General features: G+C 40.1%; 1 protein-coding gene across 1 annotated transcript in view; it reads right to left on the bottom strand.

Moving 5' to 3' along the window:
- Positions 1–651: 651 nt before the first annotated feature.
- The window catches only part of CDC123 (cell division cycle 123), a 32,214-nt gene continuing 16,631 nt past the window's right edge, over positions 652–16,234 (bottom strand). Inside the window, exons 9-13 of the mRNA XM_017807772.1 lie at positions 13,397–13,519; positions 10,062–10,090; positions 4,611–4,739; positions 2,692–2,829; positions 652–1,871 (exon numbers count right to left, since the gene is read on the bottom strand). Of these exons, the coding sequence (XP_017663261.1) occupies positions 1,845–1,871; positions 2,692–2,829; positions 4,611–4,739; positions 10,062–10,090; positions 13,397–13,519 (446 nt within the window). The 3' untranslated portion in view covers positions 652–1,844. The remainder of the gene's footprint in view (positions 1,872–2,691; positions 2,830–4,610; positions 4,740–10,061; positions 10,091–13,396; positions 13,520–16,234) is intronic.

Consider the following 16,234-nt stretch of genomic DNA (forward strand, 5'->3'; position numbering starts at 1 on the left):
CTGAGATAATGGTAAATTAATTTGTCGAGCCTACATGAAAGATTCAGGAAACTATCTTACAGCTTTAAACCAAGACTCTGTATTTTTAAAGACAATAATCTGTAGCTCAGAAGCATTTATGAAACCATTGGAAGTTTCAGGGCATCATGTGTATAAAGGAAGCGTGGTTAGATCATCCCATCAGTTTAAGTTATGGCTAGAAACCTTAAAAGGAAAAGGAAAGCTTTGTGGATTTTTTTACACTTTGAAGTTCCTACCTGATTTAGAGACATTTATACTCAAATAATCCCTCTGATAAGGGCGAGAAACACTCATCCAAAGTCCTACAATATGGCAGGATTAGGTATAGCCCAGCCCTGAGTTAATGGTCATGTAATTTGTGTACAAAAAGCTCTTGAGAAGCAGGTTCCAGTGCTTCAAAGGCAGAGCATGTCCTGTACTGACTCCAGGAGCTTTAGTCTGTGATGTTCCACCGATGTGTTTCATAGAATGGGATTCTTAAACTGCATAATCTTCAACTAGAGTAATTTTTCATTCAAAAGTGAAGTGAAATAAAGACACTAAGTAATAATTTAACATCTAAGCTCAGATTTAACATCCAAGAAGAGATTGTAACCAAGCACCACTCCAAACTGACAGCAAAAGCAAGGCAAAGAAACATGAACTGCTTTATATACACAGAGAGTATCACATGACTGGTGTGAAACAAGAACCAATTTCCAGGGGCTCTGAGCATCTCCAAATGTCCTTTTTTTTTTCCAATGGGAACTCTGCACACTGTTAAGAAATGACTGATGCCATGCAAACACCTGTATCCAAAAGTCAACTGGTTCTTCATCTGAACCTGTTCCCCTCTCCCACCTCCCAAATCACAGCAATTGTTTCCCCAAATTTAGCCAGGCTTCCACTGAGGCACAAAACACAAGCTGCCACCAAATGAATACAGTATTTTAAGAGCTGAAAGAGTAATCATGTTCTTAGGAAACTCAGAGATGTGATACAAAAGAAATAAGACTGAGTCTGAATATAAAATTACAGGCTGATGTTATGTTTAACTATGTAGACTGTCACAGATGATGTCTAGTATGTAATCCTGTTACAAAAATAGGTTTCAGGAAAGTTTTTCTATGCAAATAAAATGAAATTTAGTGAAGTTTAACAAATTTCATCGCTTTAGTGACTGTGATAACACTACTTTACTTGAAATGCATTAAGAATTTCCAAGTCCTGATATGCAAAATTTTCAAACCTTAAGTAGTCTGCTGTAGCTATACCTGTTCTCTGAAATGAAGTATTAGCCCTCAAAGAAAAAAAATCCTTTCTTCACTTTTTTATTTATTTCTTTTTTTACATAAAGGACAAGAAGTGCTCCCAAATGAAAATCAATTTACAATTTTAAAAGGTTACTACAGATAAAAATGTACATTCCTTTTTCTTTGTGACTATATTTTCAGCAAGACTGTGCCTAAACTCAGAGGATGCTCGATGTTTTAACTGCACAAGCATTACATGTTGCCATATTTATCAGTGAAGAGTCCAAAGGCAGAGCTCACTGGCATCAGTCTTCACAATATGAGATGGGAAAGCAGTTGTTCATTGCACTCAGACTGTTGCTGGCTTGCACCTGGAATCCAGCGAGAACTCACCCTGACCTTTCATGTTTCCCTGAAAAAGCTTTTCTACACTTTTATATAAACCAAGAGACACAGAGGATGAACAGCTCTTCAGTTCTTTCACTGACTATAAAAAGCACGTTTTCTTTAAATCAATAGTTTAATAGTTATGCTAAATATAGCTTTAGCTGCATTTCTTGCTTGTAATTCAGTGTAATGCTTCTGGGTACCTCAGTCATCATCTTGCTGATTTCTCTTCTGTCAACAGAACAGGAGAGTTCATAATGTTAGGGCACAGTTATCTGAAATAAGAGCACTAATAAATCATCACAAGTGTTTTCAGACACAATGGATTAGACAATGACTGCGTTTCTAAGTCATTTTTTGAATGCTGAGAGATAATGTTTCCAGAAAATGGAACAGAGCAATATCAGCTCTCATCCCAAACTACAGGATTTTATTTCCAGTAAAGAACAAGATTTGCCCTGTGCATTAACTAATGGAATATACAAGAACCAGAAAACATGACAGTGGTGGCAAGAGCCAGTGATCAAGACGCAGATAACCTGCCCTCCCTTCCCTACTTCACAAAGATTCACATTTTCACATCACTGTTCATCAAAAGAATAAAGAAAGTGTATTGAAAAAGGAATAACTGTTTAGGGACTTTTCCTAATATACTTACCTTCTAACTTTTAAAGGGGTTCTTAAAAGCATTAGCTCCAGGCATTCAAAAAGTACATTTCTATTTGCATTACAGTTGTGTTTACATTTAAATTAGAAAAGAAAACATCTTTCTAAAAAATTAGAAAGAAAACATCTTCAGTAAGATGTGTCGAACTACATTCATTCCTTCCCATAAAGATAAAATCAATTAACTGAAGTGAGATCAGTATGAAAGCTTGCTCTCCATCACTTCAAAAACAATTAGCCCAACAATACATCGTGTGATGGCTTCATACATTACTTTTTCCATAATTACATAATCCGCGTTAATTACATAAGCACAGTTCCAGGGACTTTGATGTTTCCATTTGACAAGGATGGCAGGCCAGGAATTTTTCCTGCCACTTCTTACCAGCTTAAGGAAGTCGATCAGTTTGTGAACATCCTCTCCTGTAGAAAGGTCCACGAAATCCTTCGGCAGTCGGTAGCTCAGGTACGGACTGGGCTGGACGGTGACTTTACTGTTCGTGCAGCGGAAAACTGGATAATCCTTTGGGAAAGACACCAAAATGTTTTGAACTCCTCCGTGAGACTGCCTGAGTCACGTTGCCAATGACTTTATTTGGCGTTCATTCAACTAAACTTGTGTTTTCTAAAAATTGTAGTTTTCTTCCTAAAACCTCTGCCCACTCCAGAGCAATTTAAAATGTCAAACACATTAAACAGTCAAATTAACGGCTTTCATTCCCTCGCTGTAAAGTTCCTAAAATGTATCAATTATTAATGTATTTAATATGCTGTGCTTAGAACAGTGCTGTAATAATGGAGCTATAAGCAACTTTGGGCAATAGTAGCTACATAAGTATCTGGATAGAGAAAAATCTTTCTGAAAGAATCCCCAAACTTGTCTTCACAGTTTCCTTGTTTAAACACATTTGCAACTATAACCTTACTGAAATTATAATCTAAACTTTCCAACCAATTTACTTACTGAAGGAAAAAATATCTCTATAAAAGAGCCAAAAATATGTCTAAATGCTCAACTGTAGCAACAGGTTTTGGGTAATTATATAATTTTCAGCTCAACACATTGACATGCAATTTAATTGCCCACTGTACAGCAATAAGGAGCTTCATTTTAAAGAGAGAAAATCAGTAACTTCACACCAGATTCTGTGATTGGATATAAGCTGAAACATGAAGACAAGTTATTCTGCTTTTCATACAGGCTTGCACTACAGAAAACTGTGTAAAGCGTCTGGCACGGAGAAAAAGAAATCCCAAAACAAAAATTTCGGTGTCCCACAGACAGCTCAAGAATTGGGAGTGTGTTTTAACAAAGGAGACGTAGCTTTTAGCAGGAAGATTCCTGGAATGGGTTTTCATACAGTAACAGCCACAGTGTGAGACAGAGAAACTGGCCTGAACGACAGTCTGAGGAGTGGTGTTCCCTGTCAACGTGTCATGGAAATGGCCACAGGACTAAAGCAAAGCTCAAATGCTAAAATCAGCTCCAATAAATGTCATTTCAGTTCCCTCTAATGCAGCTCAACAGCTAGAAACTAAAAGCCCACACTGACTTAGATATCTCTCCTCAAAAACGACCAAGTGTTTCCCAGGATCTACTAACACACTTCTTTCCATCCCCATCCGGCTGTCTGAGCAGTTAAGATGTGAGGACTCTGTCTCAAGCATGAGGAAAAAAAACCCCTAGAATACAAAAAATGAAGACTATTCCTCCCTCTCTGTATTAACGGGAAGTTAACTTGTTTTTATGGAGGCAAGGCTGCTTGGAAGAGAGATGGAAAAGCCCTGCTCTGCAAGTCCAGGGAGTTCAACCAGAGGATGGGGCTTCCCTGAGGGTATTCAAGATGAGGGGGAGACAGAAGTTAAGCTTTTTTTTGACTCCCCCCACCAGGCATGAAGCTGGAGGTGTGGGAAACTGTATGACAAGACAACAGGAACAAAACAGAAGTTTGAGGGATCATATAGATAAGTAACACATTTTAAGAAAAAATTGAGAGCATCAGAACTGCATAAAAGGAAGTTTCAGGGCGTCTTCTTTGCAAAGTGGTCAAAGCTGTGATATGGGCTCGTACTGTTTGAACTAAAAATTCCCTAAGGCATCTAAAACTAGCAGGTGATACTTGTGGGGATATAACTACTGGCTAATAAGGAAGATTCTGCTTTACAAAGAGTTTAGGTGTCATGAGTTAAGGACCTTCACTTACTTCAAAATGGGGTTTGCATCACAATTTGATTATAAGAGCGAAAGACAGGTTAAAAAAAAAAGGCCATAACTGCTGTTGGACATTATTGAGCCTGCCTCACCTGTTCTGTTGCTTCCCCTTCACTCTGGTCTCCTTTCAGGTTTTTCCCAGAGGTCAGTTCTTCCCATGTAAAGAGCAGGGAGTCTGTTACTTCACCAAATGGGTTAAAATCTATTAACCAAATCTTACCCTGCAAAGGAACCACAGAAGAGTTAAAACAAATCACAGAATTAAAACAAAACAAAAGAACAACAAAAAAAAAATAAATCAGAATACACATACACTTGTATCATTACAGTGTGCTTAGTCTTTAGATAAAAAGATATCAAAACAAACTACCTGGTTTTAAGCACTTTAAATAGTCTAACATCCTTTACATTATACAGTTTTAAATCACAGCAAGTTATGACTTACTAATTTAATTTAAGTATTTTTTTTAAAAACAAAATATCAAATAGAGCTCAAATAAACTGCATTTAGTTCTATGCCAGGTGCCACAGAAGTTCTGTCTAATCTCCATGGTCCTCCAAGATTCCCAGACAGCATGAACAAGGAATAAGGGAGGACACCAACAAAAACAAACAGAAAAACCTAAAACACAACCAAACAAATAAACCTAAACCACCAAAACAAGGATTTTGCTTTCAATCAAAAGGCACTTCAGCCCTACTTTAAACTGAGTTTTCCACAAGAATTGCTGTTCTTGGTCTCTGAAGGGACTCCAAAAACACAGAGCAGGGTCTAAAAAAGGCTAATGGAGCTCATGGAAGCACAAAGATGCTCTACAAACACAGATAAATACAGAATAACTTATAGGCACTTTTAACATAGCCATTACTAGAAGTCCAGACCAGTTTCTCGTGCCTGAACTTTAATCTTTTTGTGTTCCAAACAGTTGTGTAGTGTGCACAACAGCACTCCTGCTACACAACTGAAAAATGAAAGCAGAGACTGACATATTAAAGGTAACAGAGACGTGTGTGTGGGAGGAAGAAACTGGGTTCCCTAAGTCACCTCAAGAAACAACCCCCAGCACAGGGCCATCTTTCCTTACCCAAGAAAGTGTCAACTATTCTAACAAAACAAAATATTGTAATAAATTATAATGAAATTTGATTACAGCTGCTAGTAAGAATTTGCAAAACAAGTATTACATCTGGAAGAAATCAGCTCTATCAAATATGGAAGGAAAAGGTTGCAGTCATATAAGCAGGACTGAAGAGTTTTATTGTGTTTATTAAAGATCAACTGGAATTGGAAAACAAACCTGAAAACTGTGTAGCTACTAGCCATTCATTTTGCTTTCTCTTCCTTTCCCTCATTACTGAAGGATCTTCTTTCTTTAAAAGATCTTCCCCACCTTGATTCAAACAGCAAATATCTTCAATGACTTAACGCTACAGCCATCTGGTTTCTAACTCACAGAGATGCTTTTGCAGCCTTCAGCACAGAGTAACATGGAGACTGCCTCTCCCACCCACAGCCCTAAGCTATCCCACAGGCACTAATACACTGTGGAAGAGGAAATGCACGGAGACCCATCAGATAGAGAACAGAAGGGCTCTGGCTGCTCTGTTACCATCCACAGCCAGTTCCTCGAGCAGGTACAGGGAGTCCCAGCACAGGTGAAAGCAGTGATATTATCTGCACACTGGAGCTGAGCCAGCACCCGACCAGCGGGTGTGTAGTTGCACACAGGGTTTCACAGGTCTCTCTCTCAGGGCAGGCCCACGGGGTACAGCTCCCCCAGGGCAAATTTTAAGAGGCCAAACCACGGCAACAGCAGTGCTGAAACTAGACAGCTACAAAAGAAACTGTGAAATGAGGGGGGTCAGTCCTGAGTGGTTTCTTTTTGGTTCAGAAGGGTGAAGAAGCCCAAGTCTGAGTTGCAACACCTCTGCACTAATAGTGACACCATCAGTGCAGGGCCAGCAGGGCAAACATCTGCTGTCATTTCCCATCTTTGGTCCTCCTCAAAAGGCCATCACAAATTATCATTACAGGCCATGCTTTACTTTTGCTAATGGGGATGTCTTGTTAGCTCCAAGGCAGCACGAGGACTAATCTGGGATTTTAGATTCACTCTATCACACTGGAAAAACAAGCTAATGAACCAATTTAATCAGAGACAGAAGCAATGGCTGGCAAAGTTCGTTCATCGGTTCAGAGAATCTTTCCTTGGATCAGAAACAGTAATACTTAATACTTCCCTACAAAAGTTCACAGAGATTCCTCTTCGCCCCAAATACATCAAATAGCATTTTCACAGGAACACAAGATCATTCCTCTAGAGAAGATATGTACCCTGGAAAAAAACTGAAGATTGGGTTTGAGACTCCTGAAAGCAACACGGTTTTTGTGAGCACCCAGCAGTGTTCCTCCACCCCTGCAGGCAGCAGTGCCCCATCTACACCACCAGCTGTTTCCTTGAGAGGATCTTAAATCTGCACAGAGCTTTGGTAGCTGCAAATTGATGAGAAGTGGCAAAACAAACTAAATATCTCTTTTCAGGGCTCATTAAAAGGAGTGTGTGTAACTCTGGGTCAGTAACCAAACTGTCTTTTCTTAAGATTAAATTATCTTTCAACTCTTACATGCAATGTCATGATTTAAATGTTGTTTCAGATGACTTGCACTGTGTATCTAAAGAACAACAGTAAAGCTCTTTATCTGCCATCTTCTGCCTATTTCTAGTAATCTTTGCCATGAGAAGTGCACAAGCCAGGAAAACAAAGTTGTGCATATCTGGAGCTGAAAAAAGAAATACATTTGTAATACATAAGATTTTTTTTCTCATCCTAAAAGGAGGAACCAATAGATTTACCACACCATGCCACTTCACGCTTTGTTTTACTAGAGCATTAAGCAGCACACTGCTGAAAGGAAGTGCCTATGACACAGACTGCTTAAAGGAAGTTAAAGACAGATAAAATGCAAACTGAACTGTTACATCTCCCTAACTCCAGTTGCACCTTCCTGCACAGTGACAACACTCACAAGGCAGAGACACAAGCACTGGACTGCACGTTCACCAGAGCTGTGAGCCCACAGTGGGCTGCAGCCACTCACTGCATCTCCCTGCATTACCCCAGTGACTTGCCTGGTTCATTGGTCACACCTGGGAGACAACAAAGAACAACAGCAGAGCTGTCTCTCAGGCTTTGTCAGCTCTTGAACAACCACTGGGAGCTGCCACCCTCCATCTCCGCGAGCAGGACCTGTGGCATCCAACTCCATCCAGTCTCCCAAGGAACTGAAGCAAGCACAGGAAGGAGGCTGCTCTCACTCACAACCATATCAAACAACAAGCTGCTTCTCCAAGCTGAATATTTAGAGCTGAAAGTATTTAAAACAAGCAGACAGTGGACATTTCTCTCATTCTGTAGGTGAGGTTGCTGTGCAACCAGCATGATGAGGAGCACGGGCTCTGGAAATTAATCACGCTCACAAACACTCAATATTCTTTTGCTGCCTGTAACTAACACACAAAGGGAGAGATGAATAATGCAGTTGCAAACCACAGAAGTATGTGTGAAAGGAGGAGGATCTGACACACAAAGGGCTATCTGGCAGTTTACAAAACCTGAGGGTGAAAGGCACCGAGAGACGTCTACAAACAGATATATTTTATCTTGACAGATGAAGAAACACTGCTCATTTGAGACCCCACAGGCTGAAATCTTTTACTTCAATAATCTGTTTTCATGCCTCAGCTATGAGGCAGAGAACCCAAAAGCAGAGTCTGGTTCAATGCTGAAGTGCTGCTCCTCATTTTCCCTGACAGCATCCTCACGTCTGAGGAGCTGAGCCTGGGCAGGTAATTTTCCTTTCAGCGTGGTTGTTCCCAGTCCCTACCTGGTTTTAGGTACCTACATTAAAAGCTGTGCTGAGAAACAGTACAGTAGTTGTTTTCCACATGAGGAACCATCCTGTTTAGTTTCTGTTTTGCAAGCCATGGGCACGATTTACTATTAAACAATTCCAAAATAGTTTAGCAACATTCAAACTCAGAATCAGGAGTTACTACCAATACTCCCAACTCAACTCAAATAAAGGCTTTCTCCAATCCCATAACTGTAAACATGTTAAACAGGGAGACTTAGAAATATAGAGAACAAAAGTCTGTAGCCATTGTTTTTGCATTTCTGGTTTAGGATTGGAAAAAAAATTAAGCGAAACTCTTAACTTTCACACACTAATGTGATTCCCTAAATCAGGCTTTCAGATTTAAGGCTAGATAATGCATTTTTGGTTGTAGTTGCTTTTAAAACAATACATGTGTGCCTTTCAAGCACAATTCATCTGACCAAGTATTTCTCTCCACTGGCACTGGGAGAAGTCAAGGTGACTAACTCTGATATTGGCATGTGAAGTTCATAGAATTGTTAAGGTTGGAAAAGACCTTTCAGATCATAAATTCCAACCTTTAACCCAGCACCACTGTGGTCACCACTAAACCACATCCCTAAGTACCACATCTGTGTCTTTTAAATATTTGAGATGGAACATTTCTCCCCAACTCCATCACTATTTGGATGTTCAGGGTTCTGCCCACATCTCAGAACCACAGCTGGAGCAGCTGGAAAAGAAAAAATCGGCTTCCATCTGTCACAAACTGGATATGTCACATTCACATTCCCTTTTCACAATTATCCCTTCATATCCTAGGCTTCCACACATGAAGCACAAGTTACTATTTTCCAACCTCACACGGATAATCTGAAGAAATATTAATAAATTCTGATGAGCTCAGATGCTATAGGGAAAAATAACACATGGTGGGAAAAAAATAAAGCCCAGGGAAATATCTGTCTTAAAAGAAAATGTCCCAAATCTGTTAGTCACAGAACATCCTGAGTTGGAAGGGACTCACAAGGATCATCGAGTCCAACTCCTGGCCCTGCACAGAATAGCCCCAAGAATCCCACCATGTGCCTGAGAGCATTGTCCATAACATGCTTTAATTTTTGGTCAGCCCTGAACTGTTCAGGCAACTGTTCAGTTGGACTCAATGATTGTTGTAGGTCCCTTCCAACTGAAATAGTCGATTCAACTCTAAATTACTGCAGCAAAGACTCTCTGTGTCATAATGAAAACTAAGTTGCCTTCAGTAGATTCACAGAACCAACAGAATTGCAGCTGAAGCCAAAGTTCTTTGCTTTAGGACAGCTTCTCTGGAAGATACTAATAATCTGGAAGATGGTAAATAATTCACTGGCACAGTCATATTTACACCCCTAATCCTATTATTCTTTTACTGTAGGTAGTGCTTAACATAGAAAAAGACCTGTAGAAAAGAATAACATCGAATAGGTTTTGGGGTTTTGTTTGGGGATTTGGGTTTTTTTTTGTTTGGTTGCGTTTTATGTTTTGGTGGGATTTTTTTGTTTGTTTGTTTCTTTTTTTTTCCCCCAAAACCACTTCTAGGAAGACAAAGCTATTATTTGCTTCATCTCAGCATTTCAGCGTTTTCACAGAATAAACAATTATATACAACCTATTGTTCACTTACCCTGCTGTCCCTGTACACATCAAAAACAACTGAAAAGGAGAAAAAAAAGTGTTAATCTTCAACAATATATATTTCAAGACATCTAAATCTGAATAGATACTTGTGTACACAGCACAATCTGCAAAGTCAATATGTCTAAAGAACTGCACGCCAGAATTAGGTTCATTTCCAAGAGGGAGCTGAAACATTTCAGAACCACTGTTAATGCACTGGGAGATTGGCTGCCGGGTTTTTCCATTTAATGCTGGTTTCCTCTGTTGATTTTTCCCCCCAGTGAAGAACATTTGATAAACTCTAAGCCCAGAGAGAAGCTTATCTTTGACATTGCTGCTGTTTCATTTGCAGCAGAATGGAGAAATGGATCAAGACTCCACTGTGTTGGACATTGCACAAACATTTAACAAGAGAAAGTTCCTGCTTGAGGGAGATTAGGCCTTCAGCAGCTAAGAAGACAAAGAGGTTGTAGAACAAAGGGGTGGGTGCCACGTTTGATGTAACCCAGAGCAGACACAGCACACCTACTGATTACCAAGGACTCCTTCAAACAGCCCCCTTGACACGGTGACTGACACAAAGCTGCCTTGCCTGGCTCTGCTGCTCTTCCTCCCCTTGGCTTAATTAAACAGGAACCTCTGTACATGCAGCTTTCTATCAGCTGCTGTTCTGTGTGGTTAAACAAATCCTTGAGTTGTCTTTCTATTGAGCCAGGGAAATCCACAGATAAGCATTCAGGGCATGGCCACATGCAAAAGTTGTACCAGTTTAGCAGGAAGAAAAGGAAAAGAAAAAAACCCGAAAGCTTTAGAAAAGCCTCAGACAAATGCTGTATTGTCATTTCCTTCATGAATAAGGAAGGGAATATTTCAGCTAAGAGATTTCCCAATACATGTGGATAAACTAAACTCAGGATATGACTGCAGAACACTTGAGTCTCAGGAAGCTGCCCGTCAGGAACAGGGAATGTTGATTGATCACAACCATCCATGTAAGGCTTAATCTGACATTTCATGTGAGGTTGGCTGGGCTAAGGGCAAACCACAACTCCACAAAGCCAAAGTCAGGCACGTATCTGGTTCTGACCATCCAGCCTAAATATCCACACAGCTCCGGCACAAGCTCCGTTGCGTCAATTTAAAATGTCACTCCAGGATTAAGTGCTCTGCTTTCTCAGGAAGAGAAGCCCTCAGTGGCTAATTCAGTCACCAATGCAAAGAGGAGCACAGCAACCCCAGGACTTCTTCTCCAGCTGTGCAACTGAACTTGGTGCCTGTACCATGTCCTCTCATTAGTCATATCCCACTTGCATGGAACGCTTGCATCTGAGCAAGCTTTTCTATCAAGTGAGGGCTGTCAGATTAAAGCAAGACCATGGCAGTCCATGAGAACAATGGCCTTTAGTGGGATCACATCCCTGGCAAGACTGCTGGCACGCTGGTGACTAGCTCAGGACACTCACAAACACTGTACAGAGGAGAAAACCTGAACTCTTCCCTCCTCTTAGGGGTCACCTCAGAGCAGGACTGTCCTGTGCCAGTGAGACTGGAGTAAAACTTCATCAGAAACTGCTCAAACAGAGGGTAAGCCAAGGCTCAGCTCTACAGCAAGTACCAATACCTCCAGAGCACTGTTTTACTGGGCTCTTATGAAAGGTATTTAGAAGGTTCTAACATAATTTAGAAGTATTTATAAAGCGTTCACCCATCTGTTATCCTACTGCTCTGACTCTGCAATGTTTCAGCTGCTCTGACTCAACTCTTCCATCTGGAGATGGTACCAGACCAACTGGAAAAAGCAGAGCAAACAGCATCAAAAATCCCCAACGAAACAAGAAGTCAGGGAAAAAAAGCTGTAATACCTTTCCTTTTAAAAGCAAACAAACAAGCAAAGCCAGATTTTATTGTTAGCAACACATATGCTACCAGATCAAGGGAGATGATGGGGGATAAATGAAAGGTGGTAAAAAAAAAAATCACAAAAAACCAGAAAACATTTTCTGCATGACATTTCTCTGCAGATGGACCAGCATTTAGTGCCTCAGAACAAAAGGTTAACAAACCTTCATCCCAGAAGGTCACCCTGAAACCTCTTTTTCCCAGAAGGTAACTCAGATGCCATCCTTTACATAAGATGACACTTCAGACCTTTCAGTTCACCAGGCAGCAATTTCAGAGCCTAAATCTAGGCATCAATTTCCAAAAATAGTGCCCTGAATTCTTATCTATCAGTTGATTACATACCAGCTAAAATTACATTGGAACACAGAGGAAAATTAAAAGACAGTAATCAGAAATGTCAGATCTATAGGACTGATCTTACTTCAAAACACAAGCTTATGGACCTGTTAAATTATTGTACTGATTTCCAGACTGCTACTCTTCTCCAAGCAGTGGTCCTTGAGAACTTCTCTGGACGGAAATAAAGGAACTCTGCAGAGTTAAATTATTCAGAATTCTGATATAACAAATACTGGCACTAGAAAGTATCTTTTTCAAACAGTCAGAGAGGACAGATCTACTTGGCTGCTCTGGTGGCTCAGCAAAACAACTAACCTTGCTCAAAACTTACCTGAAGGTTGAATTTTCAAAGCTTTAGAGAAGACAACACAACTACCAGACAACTCTTATGTTCATGTATTTTACCAAACTGAGGTTTGGTCCATGCCAGACCCAATTTAAATTTCTTCCCCATGTTTTTCACCACTACTGATCACCCATCACAATGGAACTCTATTCTATTCTCACTAAACCATGTCAAGAAACTATTTCCAGTAAAATTTGCAAAGGACTTAACTTTTAAAGAACAAGACAATTTACTTGGGCTGCTTAGGTGTATCAAATACTGTGGTCTTTATTCAAAAGGTTCAGCACCTAGACTGGTGTGCATTAATATTCTAAGAGAAATTATTAAAACTTCTTGAAACAAAATTTTAAAATACTTTATTCAAGAAATACACCAATAATTTAGCAGCAAACATCTGACAACATCTTTATAAACAAGTATTCTTCTTACTACTGAATGCTTTTTGTCAAGCATCTCCTACTTTACTCCTCAGGTATAAAATTTTTCAAGTATAAGGGCAAAACGTCTTAAAAAAAAATCATTATGCCTTTTGAAGGGATCTTTCACTCATTTACTGTGTTTTCCTGAAGAGCTCCAGCCTATTCCTTCAGGAGTTTTTTGTTGCCAATTTTATAGCCACTCCAAACTTTCGCTCCTCCAGATGCTAAAGCCACAAGAGCTGTAAGACCCTCCCAAGTTAAACAGGACCAAGCCTTGGGAAAGCAACAGCTGTGAAGAGAGAGATGCATATCCACAGATCTGCTTAAGATACTTACAGTCCTCATCCAAGAATTTATACTGAATGTGTTTCTCGAAGAACTCCTGTATGGCTCTGCAGATGTCCTCATGTTGCTTGGAGATGTGGTCGTAGTATTGGGTGTAGTCCCTCTGGGATATACCTGTCAATGATTTCAGCTGATTACAAAGGGCTCCAGGCATACAAAAAACCAAACCTGAAAAAATGCAGTTATCAGGCACATGCATGCCATCATTTATATTTCAGAAGATGGGGTTCTCCCAGGTTTCAACCATCACCAATGACTTAGTCTTTAGCTTTATTCTCCTGTACTTAAAGTACTTCCATTAGGAATCTTGTCCTTGAACAGCCCTGTCCTACATTTTATATGCACATTCTTTGACTATTTTTAAGTGAATTCCAGGAGGAACATTCACCTCTGTTTAAGTTTCTAGTTCCTGTCTTTTCCTTTCAGTTTTATTCCCGCTGGTTACTGTGGTCAAAAACCTTGTTCTGCACATCAGAGGTAGGGACCACAATTTGGAACCATGAAATGAAAGAGGTAGAGGCTAAGCTCGCACATTAGCAAGGATGATAGATCCTAGTGTACCACAGATTCTCATTTAACCAGTTTTTTAAGTGTGGAATAACAGATGCTTGTTTGATAAGGCACTACAGGTGAAATCTTAAATCCCCAAATCAATGAGATGGCACACAGTCAAGTACCTTGCTGCTCTCATTTACTCCCTCAAGGGCTTTCCTGCCTATCTGACACTTCCCAGCTACATCACAAGCTCTTAATTTCAGACACGTGTTTGTCTACAAGACAATAGTTTAAAATGACATCAGCAGGATTATACACTTGCATCCATCTTGAATGACAGTTCTCATACAGGATGTGTCAACACAGGCCATTGCAATGCCCTGTTTCACAAAGCCAAATCCAAGAGCTGCCCCATCACTGAAGAATGAGTAACTCAGGCTGGTTACATACAGAAGAAGCCAGAATCCCCCCAAAAAGATTTATCCCTGATGTCAGTTTGCTATTTTAACCATATACAAAACACAGATTGTTTTACTGTAAGACAATGCTGACTCCCTCCAAAGATGTGCTCTTTCTAAAAAAGTTCATACAAAAAGTTTATGGTGTCAGTGGAACTTGGACTTTTTAAAACCACTGCAGAGCTGAAGCTGAGTCTAAAAAACAAAAACCAAGAGGTGATGGCATCTCAAGGGAGGCAGATGTGTAACTGGAAAATCATTCACTACACTGCAACTATCACTCCTTAGCTTGACTGACAGGCTCATTAATTTTAAGAGCATGGGAACACATTATGAAAAATCTTGGAACTATCTTCAGAAATGCAGCTGGAGTGCTAGCTAAAAAAAGCCCATATTGGCAGATCTACAGTTTCAAATTCTAGCCATGAAATGGACAGTTTTTAATTAGCCAGTGTACAAATGGTTTGAAAATAAATATTACTATGTATATTCTATAATAAAACTAAATTCAGATGTGTTAGAGGTTATTACAGTGATGTGTATCTCTGGCAGTTGTGGTGCTCACAGCATTACAGGACAGGACAGGATTCAGCTCTTCTCCCTTCAAAAAGCTCTGTCAGTAGCCATTAAGTAATCCTGACCTAATGGAGAATCCCTGCTAACAGCAACATAAACTCTGTTACAGAGAACTGTAATGAACCTGCACTTGGCATAAATGGAGAGAGAATGGGAAGACAAGTGTAGAAGCATCAGAAAAAACAGCCAAATAAAAGGGCTTAGGAGAATGGTATGTGTTGACAGCACCTGGATTAGCACAGCTCAAAACATCCATGTGCAGCTCCATAGGATGCTCAGATCAGGAAACAAAAACCAGGGAGTACATTCCTAGATTCACAGAGGTGGGACAGGATGGAGCAATGAATTACTGACAGCTTCTAACAGGTAAAAAAAGACACATCCAGAACAAGCCTACAGTCACAATGCTGAGAGGAAGACAGGAAAAACAATGAGGACTACACAGTTAATATCCCTTGTCTTCCATACCATCACAAGGTATCCTGGATAGATCACTTGTAGAAATGGAGCTTGGGTTTGTGAATATGTAGGTATGAGACAGATAAAATGAGCAAACCTGGTTTTATCTTAAAGCAAAAAAAATCACCTTCCTTCCTGTAAAGTCTGGATTTGCTACATGACTGTTGTAACATTTCCTTGTTAGAAGACTTCAGGCAGAATGATTCAACCTTGGTAAGAACAACTGTGCACCAGTCCTGTGCTATTTGCATTTCTGTTCGTCTCTAAAGATTCCATGGTAGACCACACCAAAACCAAACTCAAACTCCACAACAGTACTTAGCCTGAAATTAAACCACTCAATTCTAGCACCTGGGTGTGCACTCGATGTCTCAGCTCCTGCTGTAGTCAAGAGAGAATAATCTGCACAACCAGAAGAGTGTAATTCAGCTAAATTTACCCAATTACCCAAGGAGCTGCCTAAAATACAGGCTCTAGCACAACCTGCCTGTTCTCCAGCTGTCAGAAGTCTCCCAATGTGCCCACCAGCTCTTTGCATGCTGTGGAAACCCTGGTTGTTCACTGCCACTTGAAATGTTTTACATTTAGGACTTCGAACCAGAGCAACAGAACAACAGGTTCTAAACTACAACAGGACTAAGCTACACTGATTATAACATGAATTCAGACACCTCAGACACCTGTGGAGATGTTCTGACCTCCCCAGCTTTCTGCATGTAATATCCACATGGGGTCATGTCCTAGCAGCACAACACACAATTGGCTCTGTATTCATTCTGCAAGTCAGAGGTGATGCAATTTGCTCCTGAATATAAAAGAATCACTCACAAAACAGCCTCTG

This window comes from Lepidothrix coronata, unplaced genomic scaffold (assembly GCF_001604755.1).
Source record: "Lepidothrix coronata isolate B3197 unplaced genomic scaffold, Lepidothrix_coronata-1.0 Scaffold20, whole genome shotgun sequence".
In the NCBI taxonomy this organism is placed as follows: Eukaryota; Metazoa; Chordata; class Aves; order Passeriformes; family Pipridae; genus Lepidothrix; species Lepidothrix coronata.